Source organism: Salmo salar, chromosome ssa10, assembly GCF_905237065.1.
Source record: "Salmo salar chromosome ssa10, Ssal_v3.1, whole genome shotgun sequence".
Lineage (NCBI taxonomy): Eukaryota > Metazoa > Chordata > Actinopteri > Salmoniformes > Salmonidae > Salmo > Salmo salar.
Genome location: NC_059451.1, coordinates 106,524,084 through 106,542,873, shown reverse-complemented (window position 1 = coordinate 106,542,873; position 18,790 = coordinate 106,524,084). Strand labels below are relative to the sequence as shown.

At 41.6% G+C, this 18,790-nt stretch overlaps 1 protein-coding gene across 4 annotated transcripts in view; it reads right to left on the bottom strand.

The window, feature by feature from the left end:
* Positions 1 to 18,510, bottom strand: part of LOC106561378 (protein bicaudal D homolog 1) — a 69,830-nt gene extending 51,320 nt beyond the window's left edge. For 2 of the 4 annotated variants that reach the window (XM_014125264.2, XM_014125262.2), the window contains exon 1: positions 17,931 to 18,510. In XM_014125264.2, the coding sequence (XP_013980739.2) occupies positions 17,931 to 18,146 (216 nt within the window). In that variant the 5' untranslated portion in view covers positions 18,147 to 18,510. The remainder of the gene's footprint in view (positions 1 to 17,930) is intronic. The other 2 variants (XM_014125263.2, XM_014125265.2) reach the window with 2 other exon arrangements.
* Between the last annotated feature and the right edge of the window lie 280 nt (positions 18,511 to 18,790).

The window sequence follows — 18,790 nt, the reverse complement described above, 5'->3', positions numbered from 1 at the left end:
TTCAACTAGGCATTGAAGACAGTTCTGCTACAATCTAGTGGAGGCAATTGGTTATAAAAGTACACAATACATTATGAAAACAATATCTTAATCTCTGACACACAGAGGTCCTCTATCTCCAGCCTGCTAACTAAAGTGACTGAGCTTGTCTTCCTATTGACTACAACACACTCCAACCACAGGCCCAGAACTACAGAGATGGTTACCATGCCCACCACCGAGCACAATCATTAATCATCCATGTTTAACATGGCGTCCTAATCCTCAGCTTCATAACTGAACTCTTCAAGAACAATCTCGCCTCCCTACAATAGTAGTCAAATAGTAGTCAAATTTCTACCTCATACACTACCGTTCAAATGTTTGGGGTCACTTAGAAATGTCCTTGTTTTTGAAAGAAAAGCACATTTTTGGTCCATTAAAATAACATCAAATTGATAAGAAATACAGTGTAGACATTGTTAATGTTGTAAATGACTATTGTAGGTGGAAATAGCTGATTTTTTATGGAATATCAGCAACCATCAGTCCTGTGTTCCAATGGCACGTTGTGTTAGCTAATCCAAATGTATCATTTTAAAAGGCTAATTGATCATTAGAAAACCCTTTTGCAATTATGTTAGCACAGCTGAAAACTGTTGTTCTGATTACAGAAGCAATAAAACTGGCCTTCTTTAGACTAGTTGAGTATCCGGAGCATCAGCATTTGTGGATTCGATTACAGGCTCAAAATGGACAGAAACAAATAACTTTTTTCTGAAACTCGTCAGTCTATTCTTGTTCTGAGAAATGAAGGCTATTCCATGCGAGAAATTGCCAAGAAACTGAAGATCTCGTACAACGCTGTATACTTCTCCCTTCACAGAACAACGCAAACTGGCTCTAACCAGAACAGAAAGAGGAGTGGGAGGCCCCGGTGCACAACTGAGCAAGAGGACAAGTACATTAGAGTGTCTAGTTTGAGAAACAGATGCCTCACAAGTCCTCAACTGGCAGCTTCATTAAATAGTACCCGCAAAACACCAGTCTCAACGTCGGAAAGTTGGAAAGTTTTGGAAAGTTTTTACCCCCAAGCCATAAGACTGCTGAACAGGTACAGGTAATCAAATGGTTACCCGGACTATTTGCATTGTGTGCCCCCCCCAAACCCTCTTTTTACGCTGTTGCTACTCTCTGTTTATCATATATGCATAGTCACTTTAACTATACATTCATGTATATACTACCTCAATTGGACCGACCAACCAGTGCTCCCGCACATTGGCTAACTGGGCTATCTGCATTGTGTCCCGCCACCCACCACCCGCCAACACCTCTTTTACGCTACTGCTACTCTCTGTTCATCATATATGCATCGTCACTTTAACCATATCTACATGTACATACTACCTCAATCAGCCTGACTAACCGGTGTCTGTATGTAGCCTTGCTACTTTTATAGCCTCGCTACTGTATATAGCCTGTTGTTTTATTTCTTTACTTACTGATTGTTCACCTAACACCTTTTATGCACTATTGGTTAGAGCCTGTAAGTAAGCATTTCACTGTAAGGTCTACACCTGTTGTATTTGGCGCACTTGACAAATAAACTTTGATTTGATTTGAACAGTGAAGAGGCGACTCTGGGATAAGGCCATAATGTATTATTCCAGCCCAGGTGCAATTTATATTTGGGCCACTAGATGGCAGCAGTGTATGTGCAAAGTTGTAGACTGATCCAATGATTCATTACATTTCTGTTCAAAATCTTGTTTCAAGACTGCCCAAATGTGCCACATTTCTTTATTAATAACTTTTCATGTTCAAAATTGTGCACTCTCCTCAAACAATAGCATGGTATTCTTTCACTATAATAGCTACTGTAAATTGGACAGTGGAGTTAGATTAACAAGAATTTAAGCTTTCGGCCAATATCAGATATGTCTATGTCCTGGGAAATTACTTGCTAATCGCATTAGCCTACGTTAGCTCAACCGTCCCGTGGAAGGGACACCGATTCCGAAGAAGTTTTAATCTAACTATTATATTCATCTGACACAATCCACAATAATCGCATTATTGTGTGCATGTAACCGTACTCATTGAAGCCTTAGCTTAAAGTAACACCTTGTTATCCAAGGGAATGTGACATGATTCATGATCATGCTTAGCTATCCTTCCTGGAGAAATGCATCTTAGGTTGATATCTCATATACACTACATGACCTAAAGTATGTGGACACGTCTTCATCAAACTTCTCATTCCATAATCATCATTAATATGGAGTTGGTCCCTCCTTTGCTGTGATAACAGCCTCTACTCTTCTGGGAAGGTTTTCCACTAGATGTTGGAACATTGCTGCGGGGACTTGCTTCCATTCAGCAACAAGAGCATTAGTGAGGTCGGGCACTGATGTTGGGCTTTTAGGCCTTGCTCGCAGTCGGCGTTCCAATTCATCCCAAAGGTGTTCGATGGGGTTGAGGTCAGGGCTCTGTGCAGGCCAGTCAAGTTCTTCCACATCGATCTCAACAAACCATTTCTGTATTGACTTCACTTTGCGCATGGCGGCATTGTCATGCTGAAACAGCAAAGGGCCTTCCCGAACTGTTGCTACAAAGTTGGAAGCACAGGATCGTCTAGAATGTCCTTGTATGTTGTAGCTTTAAGAATTCCCATCACTGGAACTAAGGGACCAGACCTCAATCCAATTGAGAATCTGTAGAATGACTTAAAGATTGCTGTACACCAGAGGAACCCATCCAACTTGAAGGAGCCGGAGCAGTTTCGCCTTGAAGAATGGACAAAAATCCCAGTAGCTAGATGTGCCAAGCTTATAGAGACATACTCCAAGAGACTTGCAGCTGTAATTGCTGCAAAAGGTGGCTCTACAAAGTATTGACTTTGGGGGGGTGAATAGTTATGCACGCTCAAGTAATTTTTTTTTGTCTTATTTCTTGTTTGTTTCAAAAGAAAAAATATTTTGCATCTTCAAAGTGGTAGGCATGTTGTGTCAATCAAATGATACAAACCCCCCAAAAAACAAAATATTTTTTGATTGCAGGTTGTAAGGCAACAAAATAGGAAAAATGCTAAGGGGGTGAATACTTTCGCAAGCCACTGTTGGTGTTGGGAAATTGTTAGATTACTTGTTAGATATTACTGCACTGTCGGAACTAGAAGCACAAGCATTTCGCTACACTCGCATTAACATCTGCTAACCATGTGTATGTGACCAATAACATTTGATTTGTTTTGAAATGTATTCTATTCTACTGTATTTTAGTCAATGCCACTCCGACATTGCTCTGTCCTAATATTTATATATTTCTTAATTCCATTATTTGACTTTTAGATTTGTGTGTATTGTTGTGAATTGTTAGATATTACTGTACATTGTTAGATATTACTGTATTTCGGTACACCCGCAATAACATCTGCTAAATATGTGTATGTGACCAATAACATTTGATTTGATTTGAACTGGAGGGTAATGGAGACACCATCACTGTGGAAAGGGATCCAGCTGCAACCATGGAGTCCGGCCTGTCACTAAAACACTGGTCTGTGAGTAAACGATGGACAACCCATGACAGCCAACCCAAATACTCTATAAACGCTGGGGATTCACCCATAAGAGATAAAAATGTATTGGCTGCTTTTAGTGCAACAAGGACATACAGTACTAGAGCCTATTTCTGCTCTGTCCTTTAGGCATAGAACAATAAGTATTATGCAACAGTCTGTGGAGAGCATGAAAATCGATGTTAGAAACATGCATATACAGTAAGCTACTGACATTGCTGGTTTGGGCTGTGTTTGGTCAGTGTTGGTGATTTTATGTCATTACCAGAACATCATTGCCAACATGTCATTATCAACACGTCATTATCGGCATATTATTACCAACACATCATTACCGACATGTCATTACCAACACGTCATTACCGACATGTCATTACCAACACGTCGTTACAGACATGTCATTACCAACACATCATTACCGACATGTCATTACCAACACGTCATTACCAACACATCATTACCGACATGTCATTACCAACACATCATTACCGACATGTCATTACCAACACCACGTTAGTTTTTGACATTTCTCAGGTATGGGTTCAGCCCTGAGTCATGCTGATTGTCCATAGGAATGTGTCAGTGTGTGGAATGCAACCGCAGCTTTCTAGCCCTGGTGTTGCTGAGCCCTCTGCTCTGACTGACCTAGTCTCTGAGAAAGACTCATCACTATAGTGGACCGACCATGCTGAGGCCCTGCCAAGTCAGCACAGCTAAGATCTGGCCAGGGCCTCCCAGCCAAGCCAGAGTGATGTGGCTTAGTCAACACTGGCTTCTGTTATACAACCGTGCTGGAGTCAGAATAAACATCAACAATGACAGACACACAAAGACATATGAAAACACAAACGCACACACAAATCAAAACTCCATATCTAAATCAATAAGCAGACTTGTGTGGAGCAGAGCTCTTGAGAGACAGGGAGTGATGATTTAACAACAGTGGAGAAACCCAGCCTAATGCACAGCGAGTCTTTGCATTTTTCATCATTTCTCCATCCTCATCATGGTTCCATCCTCACCATGGCTCCATGCTCATCATGGCTCCATCCTCATCATTTCTCCATACTCATCATGGCTCCATGCTCATCATGGCTCCATCCTCATCATGACTCCATGCTCATCATGGCTCCATCCTCATCATTTCTCCATGCTCATCATTTCTCCATCCTCATCATGGCTCCATCCTCATCATGGCTCCATCCTCATCATGGCTCCATCCTCATCATGGCTCCATGCTCATCATTTCTCCATCCTCATCATGGCTCCATCCTCATCATGGCTCCATCCTCATCATTTCTCCATCCTCATCATGGCTCCATCCTCATCATGGCTCCATCCTCATCATGGCTCCATCCTCATCATAATGACTCCAGCTTCTGGTGTGCACCAGCAGACACACCTGCCCCTGACAAACAGTAAAATGTACTTTGTCGGGGTCAACTATACCGTAACTGTTCACCAAAGAAAATAAAAATGTTAAACAAAAAAGGAAGGATGGATGTGTATCATACAACAATTCCAGTAGTGTCAATCTATTTCATCAGGATTAACAACTGCTGTTGGATTTCAGCTGCCCACCACTCCATCCAGCAAGCAATTCCAGTTTCCATTTGCAGTTCGCCGCATGTTGATGATAAGCACACACACCTCAGAAGAAAGGGTAAGAGTGTTATTATTGGTAAGACAGGCTCCACAGTCTCTATTTCTCTGTTTAATATTCATAGAAAGACATGAGAGGTATGGTGGGAGAGAGGGATGGAAGGAAACAGCAGGTTTTCCTCCTGGGAGGTAATGTCACCTTTATTGTTAATGCGTCCTCTGTCAGGGGTAGTTCCACCTCAAAAAGCACAAGAAAGATGATTTCGACACCCACCATCTCGGATGGTTCTGAAATTCAGTACCAGTCAAGTTTGGACACACCTAGTTATTCAATTTTTATTTATATTTTTTACTATTTTCTACATTGTAGTATAATAGTGAAGACATCAAAACTATGAAATAACACATATGGAATAATTTAGTTACCAAAAAAGTGTTAAACAAATCAAAATATATTTTATATTTGAGATTCTTCAAAGTAGCCACCCTTTGCCTTGATGACAGCTTTGCACACTTTTGGCATTCTCTCAACCAGCTTCACCTGGTTGAGAGAACAGTCTTGAAGGAGTTCCCACATATGCTGAGCACTTGTTGGCTGCTTTTTCTTCCCTCTGCGGTCCAACTCATCGCAAACCATCTCAACTGGGTTGAGGTCGGGTGACTGTGGCATCCAGGTCATCTGGTACAGCACTCCATCACTCTCCTTCTTGGTCAAATAGCCTTACACAGCCCAGAGGTGTGTTGGGTCATTGTCCTGTTGAAAAACAAATGATAATCCCACTAAGTGCAAACCAGATGAGATGGCGTATCGCTGCAGAATGCTGTGGTAGCCATGCTGGTTAAGTAAATAAATCACCAACAGTGTCACCAGCAAAGCACCCTCACACCATCACACCTCTTCCTCCATCCTTCACGGTGGGAACCACACATGCGGAAATCATCCGTTCACCTACTCTGTGTCTCACAAAGACATGGCGGTTGGAATCAAAAATCTCGAATTTGGACTCGTTAGACCAAAGGACAGATTTCCACGGGTCGAATGTGCTTCTTGGCCCAAGCAAGACTCTTATTATTATTGGTGTCCTTTAGTCGTGGTTTCTTTGCAACAATTCAACCATGAAGGCCTGATTCACCCAGTCTCCTCTGAACAGTTGATGTTGAGATGTGTCTGTTACTTGAACTCTGTGAAGCTTTTATTTGGGCTGCAATTTCTGAGGCTGGTAACTCTAATGGACTTATCCTATGCAGCAGAGGTAACTCTGGGTCTTCCTTTCCTGTGGTGGTCCTCATGAGAGCCAGTTTCATCATAGCTCTTGATGGCTTTTGCGACTGCACTTGTAGAAACCTTCAAAGTTCATGAAATTTTCCGGATTGACTGACCTTCATGTCTTAAAGTAATGATGGACTGCCGTTTCTCTTTGCTTAATTGAGCTGTTCTTGCCATAATATGGACTTGATATTTTACCAAATAGGGCTATCTTCTGTATACCAACCCTGCCTTGTCACAACACAAATTATTAGCTCAACTGCATTAAGAAGGAAAGAAATTCCACAAATGAACTTTTAACAAGTCACACCTGTTAACTGAAATGCATGCCAGGTGACTACCTCATGAAGCTGGTTGAGAGAATGCCAATAGTATGCAAAGCTGTCAAAGAAAGGGTGGCTACTCTGAAGAATCTCAAATATAAAATATATTTTGATTTGTTTAACACTTTTTTTAACTACATTATTCCATGTGTGTTATTTCATTGTTTTGATGTCTTCACTATTAGTCTACAATGTAGAAAATAGTACAAATAAAGAAAAACCCTTGAATAAGTAGGTGTCCAAACTTTTGACTGGTACTGTAGTTTATACTGTTAGAAACAGATAAGATTAGCATTCCTGAAAAATGATTTTGTTGAAATATAATTTCATCTAATTAAGGTAATAGATTGCACCCAAATTGCTCATTTTAATTTAGAGGATTCATATAATATTCAATGATTGTAGTACCTAACATCCGATTTTGACCAAACTATTTCTAAACAACGAGTAAGACATGAGGAATCCAAAGATGCGGTCAAAAGTCATCAACGAACCCCCCCCCGACACCCCACGCCAATCCCATCCCAACAATGAGTATACTGCTAGGTATTAGTATGTCTCTCTATTTCTCTCAGATACGATCGTCAGATGAAAGAGTGGCATAAACACAACACACACTCAAACAAACATCATACACTATACTACAACAAAATGCTTTGAAAATCAATATTTTATCAATCTAAATAAACAAGTATAAATACAAATTCAGCAGGAGGCCTAGTTCATTTTGATGATCTGCAATCTCAGTGCCAGTGAAAGCAAAAAAATATTCATGCCATCCTTTGAAGTCCAGCTAGTGGAGCAGAATGCACACAACCCAGAAATGCACACAAAACTTGCCATGATGCATGTAGAATTTAATATTTTAAGTTCCTCATCCAGAGCGTGCTATCCCACTGAGCACAGACGTCAATTAAATGTTTATTCCATCTTGGTTCAACATAAATTCATTGAAATTACATGGAAGCAACGTTGATCCAACCTGTGTGTGCCCTTTGCGATATTATCATGACTTTTTAATCTGGCCCATATATGCTTAGCCATGGATTAACAACAGAACACCCACTGTGTCAGCAGAAATAGAGAATGAGAGAAAGAGAATAAGTGAACAGATGTTCTCCAATCAGTTCTCAGGCTCAGGTTGGCCATTCCCAGATCGAGTGCATGTGAACTACACTATATAAGTGAAGTATTAAACTGGCTTTGGGGAAAAGGATAATGACAACATTTCTTTGGCTATAAAACATAAGACAAAAACCAAGGAGTGAAATTCCACAATTATATCAGATTAGGAGTTGTTAACACTAGATCATCGATGTGTAAAAGATAAACTTTCTTAGCCCAGGGCTAAACTTAACGAATATTCAAATAAGTTGACATGGGAACTCTGTCATTGGCTAGCTCCAAAAATATGGCGCTAATAACTTTCTACGGTGTCTAAACCCAGGTCTAAGTGCAGTAGGGCTGACCCCAATGACCCCAAACAACTGGTCGATTGTTTGGTCGTTAGGCTGTTGATCGACCGAGATTGTTTTAGTTGAGCAGTAACAAATGTACATATATATTCGTGCCCATCTCAGTGAGCTTGAAGGTCGGAGGCTCCATATGGAGAGTGTGACATCATTTCCTCCAGAGGCATGAGGAGGTCAAATCGAGCTGCATACTCCATCTCATTGCACCTCCCACATTTTGTAACAATGCAGAGGGCTCTGTATAGCTCCGCATTGACATGATTGGTGGACATTGGTGGACGTTATACATCCTGTATAAACACAAACTCACTTCCTTGACAACAGCTCTGAACTGCTCTGTGAAGCGCAATAAGTATTGAGTATGGAGAAGCTGGAGACTTATATTTCCCTCACTAACTTTAAACATCAGCTAACCGATTGCTGCAGCTGTACATAGCCCATCTGTAAATAGCCCACCCAATCTACCTACATCATCCCCATATTGTTTTTATTTACTTTTCTGCTCTTTTGCACACCAGTATTTCTACTTGCACATCATCATCTGCTCATCTATCACTAACTGTTAATTTGCTAAACTGTAATTACTTGCTACTATGGCCTATTTATTGCCTTACCTCCTCACGCCATTTGCACACACTGTATATAGACTTTCTTTTTTTTCCTATTGTGTTATTGACTGTACGCTTGTTCATTCCATGTGTAACTCTGTGTTGTTGTATGTGTTGAACTGCTTTGCTTTATCTTGGCCAGGTCGCAGTTGTAAATGAGAACTTTTTCTCAACTAGCCGACCTGGTTAAATAAAGGTTAAATATTTTTTTTTTTACATTTCCTGACTTCTGCTGAGGCCATATCACCATGAAATGCTGCATAGCCAATGCAGACGTCAGATTGTACATGCACCCAGATGCACAATGCACTTCTCTCCCGCCAATGTGTGCACATTTCCGGTCACAACTTGCAGACTTGTTTACGCTGCTGTGCGTTTTGTTGCCGATCTTACTTTGCTACCTGACGGTTTTTTACTTTTTCATTACCGTATATTTTTACTTTTTCCCTCACTCAACTTTTTTCATTCAACTTTTTCACCCCGGAGGTTTTATCTGGACATGGTTCGTCAGGACTTCAAACAGCCGAAGGTAAGTAACATTAACATGATGCCTTCTAATTGCAGTCGTTGTACTTATAATATACAGGAGAACGATCGCCTTACGGCAAGGATAGCTGTGCTGCAAGCCCAGCTTCAGACGCAATCGTTAGGAAAGGGTAATTTCAGTGTAGGAAAGGATGAAACAGCGTCTGTGCCACTAGTAAGTACAGATAGTAACGTTAGTATAAACCCCCTCGCACGGTCCCCGCAGCCGGACATCTTTCTCATGGCTTCTGGAGGGAAACGCTGTAGGAATGCTCAACCGGTGTCGCTTATTCAGCCGACAGAAACTTTCAACCGGTTCTCCCCATTAAGCGAGTCGGAGTCGGAGGCCGAGACTTCTCTGGTCTCTGCTCCTCCCGTTGTGGGGTCTGAGATGCCGACGGCTCCCACCATTAGCTCTGACAAATTGAAAACCCTAGTCATTGGCGACTCCATTACCCGCAGTATTAGACTTAAAACTAATCATCCAGCGATCATACACTGTTTACCAGGGGGCAGGGCTACCGACGTTAAGGCTAATCTGAAGACGGTGCTGGCTAAAGCTAAAACTGGCGAGTGTAGAGAGTATAGAGATATTGTTATCCACGTCGGCACCAACGATGTTAGGATGAAACAGTCAAGAGGTCACCAAGCGCAACATAGCTTCAGCGTGTAAATCAGCTAGAAAGATGTGTTGGCATCGATTAATTGTCTCTGGCCCCCTCCCAGTTAGGGGGAGTGATGAGCTCTACAGCAGAGTCTCACAACTCAATCGCTGGTTGAAAACTGTTTTCTGCCCCTCCCAAAAGATAGAATTTGTAGATAATTGGCCCTCTTTCTGGGACTCACCCACAAACAGGACCAAGCCTGGCCTGTTGAGGAGTGACGGACTCCATCCTAGCTGGAGGGGTGCTCTCATCTTATCTACGAACATAGACAGGGCTCTAACTCCTCTAGCTCCACAATGAAATAGGGTGCAGGCCAGGCAGCAGGCTGTTAGCCAGCCTGCCAGCTTAGTGGAGTCTGCCACTAGCACAGTCAGCGTAGTCAGCTCAGCTTTCCCTATTGAGACCGTGTCTGTGCCTCGATCTAGGTTGGGCAAAATTAAAAATGGCGGTGTTCGCTTTAGCAATCTCACTAGTATAAAGACCTCCTCCATTCCTGCCATTATTGAAAGAGATTGTGATACCTCACATCTCAAAATTGGGTTACTTAATGTTAGATCCCTCACTTCCAAGGCAGTTATAGTCAATGAACTAATCACTGATCATAATCTTGATGTGATTGGCCTGACTGAAACATGGCTTAACCCTGATGAATTTACTGTGTTAAATGAGGCCTCACCCCTGGTTACACTAGTGACCATACCCCCATGCATCCGGCAAAGGCGGAGGTGTTGCTAACATTTACGATAGCAAATTTCAATTTACAAAAAAAAACAATGACGTTTTCGTCTTTTGAGCTTCTAGTCATGAAATCTATGCAGCCTACTCACTCACTTTTTATAGCTACTGTTTACAGGCCTCCTGGGCCATATGCAGTGTTCCTCACTGAGTTCCCTGAATTCCTATCGGATCTTGTAGTCATAGCAGATAATATTCTAATTTTTGGTGACTTTAACATTCACATGGAAAAGTCCACAGACCCACTCCAAAAGGCTTTCGGAGCCATCATCGACTCAGTGGGTTTTGTCCAACATGTCTCTGGACCTACTCACTGCCACAGTCATACTCTGGACCTAGTTTTGTCCCATGGAATAAATGTTGTGGATCTTAATGTTTTTCCTCATAATCCTGGACTATCGGACCACCATTTTATTACGTTTGCAATCGCAACAAATAATCTGCTCAGACCCCAACCAAGGAGCATTAAAAGTCGTGCTATAAATTCTCAGACAACCCAAAGATTCCTTGATGCCCTTCCAGACTGCCTCTGCCTACCCAAGGACGTCAGAGGACAAAAATCAGTTAACCACCTAACCGAGGAACTCAATTTAACCTTGCGCAATACCCTAGATGCAGTTGCACCCCTAAAAACTAAAAACATCTGTCATAAGAAACTAGCTCCCTGGTATACAGAAAATACACGAGCTCTGAAGCAAGCTTCCAGAAAATTGGAACGGAAATGGCGCCACACCAAACTGGAAGTCTTCCGACTAGCTTGGAAAGACAGTACCGTGCAGTATCGAAGAGCCCTCACTGCTGCTCGATCATCCTATTTTTCCAACTTAATTGAGGAAAATAAGAACAATCCGAAATGTCTTTTTGATACTGTCGCAAAGCTAACTAAAAAGCAGCCTTCGCAAATGGAGGATGGCTTTCACTTCAGCAGTAATACATTTCTGAACTTCTTTGAGGAAAAGATCATGATCATTAGAAAGCAAATTACAGACTCCTCTTTAAATCTGGGTATTCCTCCAAAGCTCCATTGTCCTGAGTCTACACAACTCTGCCAGGACCTAGGATCAAGGGAGATACTAAAGTGTTTTAGTACTATATCTCTTGACACAATGATGAAAATAATCATGGCCTCCAAACCCTCAAGCTGCATACTGGACCCTATTCCAACTAAACTACTGAAAGAGCTGCTTCCTGTGCTTGGCCCTCCTATGTTGAACATAATAAACGGCTCTCTATCCACCAGATGTGTACCAAGCTCACTAAAAGTGGCAGTAATAAAGCCTCTCTTGAAAAAGCCAAATCTTGATCCAGAAATTATAAAAAACTATCGGCCTATATCGAATCTTCCATTCCTCTCAAACATTTTAGAAAAAGCTGTTGCACAGCAACTCACTGCCTTCCTGAAGACAAACAATGTATACGAAACGCTTCAGTCTGGTTTTAGACCCCATCATAGCACTGAGACTGCACTTGTGAAGGTGGTAAATGACCTTTTAATGACGTCAGACCGAGGCTCTGCATCTGTCCTCGTGCTCCTAGATCTTAGTGCCGCTTTTGATACCATCGATCACCACATTCTTTTGGAGAGATTGGAAACCCAAATTGGTCTACATGGACAAGTTCTGGCCTGGTTTAGATCTTATCTGTCGGAAAGATATCAGTTTGTCTCTGTGAACGGTTTGTCCTCTGACAAATCAATTGTAAATTTCGGTGTTCCTCAAGGTTCCGTTTTAGGACCACTATTGTTTTCACTATATATTTTACCTCTTGGGGATGTCATTCGAAAACATAATGTTAAATTTCACTGCTATGCGGACGACACACAGCTGTACATTTCAATGAAACATGGTGAAGCCCCAAAATTGCCCTCGCTAGAAGCCTGTGTTTCAGACATAAAGAAGTGGATGGCTGCAAACTTTCTACTTTTAAACTCGGACAAAACAGAGATGCTTGTTCTAGGTCCCAAGAAACAAAGAGATCTTCTGTTGAATCTGACAATTAATCTGGATGGTTGTACAGTCGTCTCAAATAAAACTGTGAAGGACCTCAGCGTTACTCTGGACCCTGATCTCTCTTTTGAAGAACATATCAAGACTGTTTCAAGGACAGCTTTTTTCCATCTACGTAACATTGCAAAAATCAGAAACTTTCTGTCCAAAAATGACGCAGAAAAATTAATCCATGCTTTTGTTACTTCTAGGCTGGACTACTGCAATGCTCTACTTTCCGGCTACCCGGATAAAGCACTAAATAAACTTCAGTTAGTGCTAAATACGGCTGCTAGAATCCTGACTAGAACCAAAAAATTTGATCATATTACTCCAGTGCTAGCCTCCCTACACTGGCTTCCTGTTAAGGCAAGGGCTGATTTCAAGGTTTTACTGCAAACCTACAAAGCATTACATGGGCTTGCTCCTACCTATCTTTCCGATTTGGTCCTGCCGTACATACCTGCACGTACGCTACGGTCACAAGACGCAGGCCTCCTAATTGTCCCTAGAATTTCTAAGCAAACGGCTGGAGGTAGGGCTTTCTCCTATAGAGCTCTATTTTTATGGAATGGTCTGCCTACCAATGTGAGAGACGCAGACTCAGTCTCAACCTTTAAGTCTTTACTGAAGACTTATCTCTTCAGTAGGTCCTATGATTAAGTATAGTCTGGCCCAGGAGTGTGAAGGTGAACGGAAAGGCTGGAGCAACGAACCGCCCTTGCTGTCTCTGCCTTGCCGGTTCCCCTCTTTCCACTGGGATTCTCTGCCTCTAACCCTTTTACAGGGGCTGAGTCACTGGCTTACTGGTGTTCTTCCATGCCGTCCATGGGAGGGGTGCGTCACTTGAGTGGGTTTAGTCACTGACGTGGTCTTCGTGTCTGGGTTGGCGCCCCCCTTGGGTTGTGCCATGGCGGAGATTGTTGTGGGCTATACTCGGCCTTGTCTTAGGACGGTAAGTTCGTGGTTGGAGACATCCCTCTAGTGGTGTGGGGGCTGTGCTTTGGCAAAGTGGGTGGGGTTATATCCTGCCTGTTTGGCCCTGCCCGGGGTATCATCGGATGGGGCCACAGTGTCTTCTGATCCCTCCTGTCTCAGCCTCCAGTATTTATGCTGCAGTAGTTTATGTGTCGGGGGCTAGGGTCAGTCTGTTACATCTGGAGTATTTCTCTTGTCTTATCCGGTGTCCTGTGTGAATTTAAATATGCTCTCTCTAATTCTCTCTTTCTCTCTTTCTCTCTTTCTCTCGGAGGACCTGAGCCCTAGGACCATGCCTCAGGACTACCTGGTATGATGACTCCTTGCTGTCCCCAGTCCACCTGGCCGTGCTGCTGCTCCAGTTTCAACTGTTCTGCCTGCGGCTATGGAACCCTGACCTGTTCACCGGACGTGCTTGTTGCACCCTCGACAACTACTGTGATTATTATTATTTGACCATGCTGGTCATTTATGAACATTTTAACATCTTGAACATTTTAACATCTTGACCATGTTCTGTTATAATATCCACCCCGCACAGCCAGAAGAGGACTGGCCACCCCTCATAGCCTGGTTCCTCTCTAGGTTTCTTCCTAGGTTTTTGGCCTTTCTAGGGAGTTTTTCCTAGGGAGTTTTTCCTAGCCACTGTGCTTCTTTCACATGCTTTGCTTGCTGTTTGTGGTTTTAGGCTGGGTTTCTGTACAGCACTTTGAGATATCAGCTGATGTACGAAGGGCTATATAAATACATTTGATTTGATTTAAGTTATAATGCCAGTGTTTGGTAGATATATTGTCACGTTTGTTGTTCGTCGAGGGCCGGCAAACTGTGCCAATATGTCCTCCAAACACCGGCTTCGAGGGCATTATCACTTTTATTCAACGGGTTACCAACATATTCAAATAATGATTGACATATTTTTATTAAAAATGTTATTTTCATACTATTTTATCCTTCCACAAGATATAGTCCTGACACAAATCTAGGGTTACTACCCAAGCCGGCTGTATCTGTATCTGTATCTATAGACGCGACCCAGTCGTTCAGTCTTTTTGTTCTGTATCTATAGACGCGACCCACTTGTTCAGTCTTTTTGTTCTGTATCTATAGATGCGACCCAGTCGTTCAGTCTTTTTGTTCTGTATCTATAGACGCGACCCAGTCGTTCAGTCTTTTTGTTCTGTATCTATAGACGCGACCCAGTTGTTCGTTTTAAATGTTCCATTGTCATACTGGCTGGCAACGTTCTTATCCCTTGCTTTCTAGCTAGCCTACTATGGCTAACTTACAGTCACATCAGAAAGACAGAATAATAGCAAAGTAGATGCATTTGCAAATGTTTAAGCTGATTTTTAGTGACATTTATTTGGATACATACATAACAATGAGCTAATGAGGGGCGGTTTCGATAACCACTCAGCTTGAAAGGGAAATGTCCTGCTCTGATCCAGTGGAAACGTCATAAAATAGGCTTACCTGATTACTTCTTAGTGCTTGACTTGGACTGAAATAGGTTCCGGTACTCATTTTGGATGCTGGTACTGCTTATATTTAGTAGCAGGAGCTCCACAATACCTTTGAGCTAATATTCTGTAAGAGGAACAGGAGCTCAAGCAGTAGAACATTTGGTACTCAGCTCCGGTGAGCTCCTGCCCAAGTCAAGCACTGCTTCTTATTCCTTCCGCAAATAGCCTACAGCTGTGTCGGTCCTGAGCTCACTGGCAGAGGAACCTGAAGGCCCAGAATATTTCATAAATTGTTGCTAGTTGGCTAGTGTAAGCTTCAGGCCAGACCCAAGTTAAAAGTTGATACAATGTTTCAAGTTCGTTGCAGACAGGCCATGTGTAGCCAATGAGATTCATAGGATATTCATTTTTATCAGGATATTTTCTACCTGCAGACTGCAATGTTTTTATTTGTTGGCTTTATGTAGGCTATTTTTATATAGTTGGCAATGGCAAAATAAGTACATTTTTAGGTTTGTATAATTTTCATTTAAATTTGGATAGAATGTTGATTCACCACATGGCAATGATTTTGAGATATGAAGACAGTATAAATTCAATTCAACTGTTTCACAAAAATGTGCAAATGAAAACCATAACTGGTACACAGAAATAGTAAGATAAATTGGCATTCAACATGAGAAAGGTTGCCGACTCCTCATGTAGCCTATTACCGGCAACTTCAGGACAGTAATGGCAGAATCTGCGAAAGCCATCAGGAGCGGGAGGAGAATAGTTGGCTCAGGTTAAGTTTTTTTTCTTCTGGTTAACTAGATCTCTGGCGCCTCTTGAGGCATGTATCTTATTTCATCAAACCATAAGCTTAAAGCATCTGACAAGCTCAATCCATATAGTTGATTTCATTAAATTGATTTCATTACATATGGAAAAATACACCTTTAAAAATGTCGACCAATCAATTGGTCGAAAAAACTGAAAACTTTCGGTCAACCAAGATTTTTTTTAGTCGGGGACAGCCCTAAAGTGCAGTGTAAACCAGGCTTTAGATTCAGGCCAGCAAAATACATCCTGAGAACTAAGACTGTAAGTGCTTGTTACCCATGTACCGTACTGTAAGAGATGACTCTGGTTAAATCTGTTATAGAACCGGGCTGCTTTGCAAAGGGAAGTTATTCCATATCAAACTGCCTTTACTGCCCACCTCTCTCGCCACGTCGACCGTTCTTGCCTCCAGTCTCTCCTCCCAATAGCCCTATAGCTTCCCCATCTCCATAAGGACCTTGAGCTTTGAGCTCTGTCAGCAGCTGCCCCTTCCTGTTGCTTTATGCATGTTTGCAGTAATGACAGAATTCAGAAACACATAGTCATACATTATTCAAGCTCTAGCAAGTGGAGGCAGACAAAACTCAGTACCGATGGAGTTTACGATATTCTTTACAGTAACAATGAAACACTTCAGAAATTAATAACACAATACAGCTTCTGTCTGGCTCTTTATCGGATAAGTGATACAGAGGGGGAATATCTGGACTATGGTTAAATTTTTACATCTTCTATCCAAGTTCATTGTTATCTAAAATGATAGTATATGAATGATAGAACTGTATTACTTATTAGCTCACAATGACCTCACAGCAGCAACCCCATGCCCATGGGTAAACTAACCCACAGATACAAACATACACATAATTTTCCCTGACACCCAAAAGTACTCGTTACATTTTGAATGCTTAGCAGGAAAGGAAAATGGTCTTATTCACACACTTATCAAGAGGTCATCCCTACTGCCTCTGATCTGGCGGACTCACTAAGCACATGCTTCGTTTGTAAATCATTTCTGAGTGTTGGAGCATGCCCCTGGCAATCCATGAATTAAAAAACAAGAAAATGGTGGCATCTGGTTTGCTTAATATAAGGAATTTGAAATGATTTATACTTTTACTTTTGATTCTTGCGTATATTTAAAACCAAATACTTTCAGACTTTTACTCAAGTAACATTTTACTTGATGACTTTCACTTTTACTTGAGCCATTTTCTATTAAGGTATCTTTACTTTTACTCAAGTATGACAATTTGGTACTTTTTCCACCACTGGGTTTATAAAAGCACAATTCACTCCAGCAGCAACAGGAGCTGTAGCAGCAGCTCTTGCTCTGTCTGACAGATTTTCCGCTTAAACTAGGCTCTGTATCTGTATGTTGTGCGCATTTGACAAGTAAGAATCATAATAACTAACGAAAATACACAAGCACCAATTCCACTAAATTATGCAAATGAATCTATATTTACATTGAAGGGTTGTTTTCATCAAGGAATAGGCTAAACATGATTATTTAGCAATGGGATTTTTTTGTTCTCCCAGACATTGGCTGGTGCCAATTTTATTTATTGTTTTTATTTTTTGTTGTTGTTACCTAAAGTCAGATATTACCAGCTAACGGAAACACTGACACACACACACACACACACACACACACACACACACACACACACACACATACCTTTTCCATACAAATAATATGTGTTAATGTCTCAGAATTTACCAACATATGGCAATAAGCTCACCCAAATTTAAATAAACATGCTATAGTTTATATACAATAAATGTATCTTGCCATTTCATGTAGCCTAGTAAAATGATCTAATAATAGGTTTGGTACTGATTGACCCATACAGCATTGAATTCTCTTGAATAAGGAAAGAAAGGCTGTATCCTACTGTAACATACTGTATAACCTACCTCTTGTAATTGTTCCAACTCTTGCTTCAGCGTCTCCTGTTCCGATTCCAGATCGGCATACTGGTGCTTTAGAGTCTGGTTCTCATCCAACACAACAAGACCGCATTCTGCCGCCCTTATCTTCTCTCTGTTCGCTTCCGCAAGTTCCTGGGTAAGCCGCTCCACCTCCGCCCGGTACTGATCCACAGTCTCCCCGCATCCTCCACCGGCAGCCATCGCCCTTCTCTCCCTGTCTCCTTGCGTTGGACACGCAGAGGCGGAAGTTGGAGGATGCTGAAACAAACGCAGCGGAACCAACCCCCCTGTTAAATGTGGGAAAGCCAGGTGGAATACGAATAGGCTATTGCAGAACAGCACCAAAATAATTGCTGTTTCTATCAGTGAAAGATGACGATTATTAGCCTACTTCAATTGAGGGTTCGTAGCATAATGATACATTACGGTAGTGTCCTCTTCATCAATTCTTTATTATCATTTTTGATTATTCACGGGGTGTAGGACGCCATCTCTCGATTTATATGAAGAAAAGTGGTCCACGAAGCATCCATCTCCCGTGTCGTCACTAGGACTACACGTCGACGCATCTTGCCTGTCAACGCTGAGAAGAGAAAATAAAATGTATCGGCTGAGTACATTTTAATAGGCCTACCTGAAACCTTTGAAGATCAGAATGTAGAAAAATATACAATTATTAGGCAAATATTATCTTTAGAGATACCGAAAACCCTTATCTTCTTAAGAGATATTGGATTCAATCACTGTCAATATTCGTGTTTTATGCCGAAGAAATGACCAAACCATATAGGCCCATGTCTATGGTGTTAAGGTGTATTATATGCATAAAATAATTTAAATGTTAA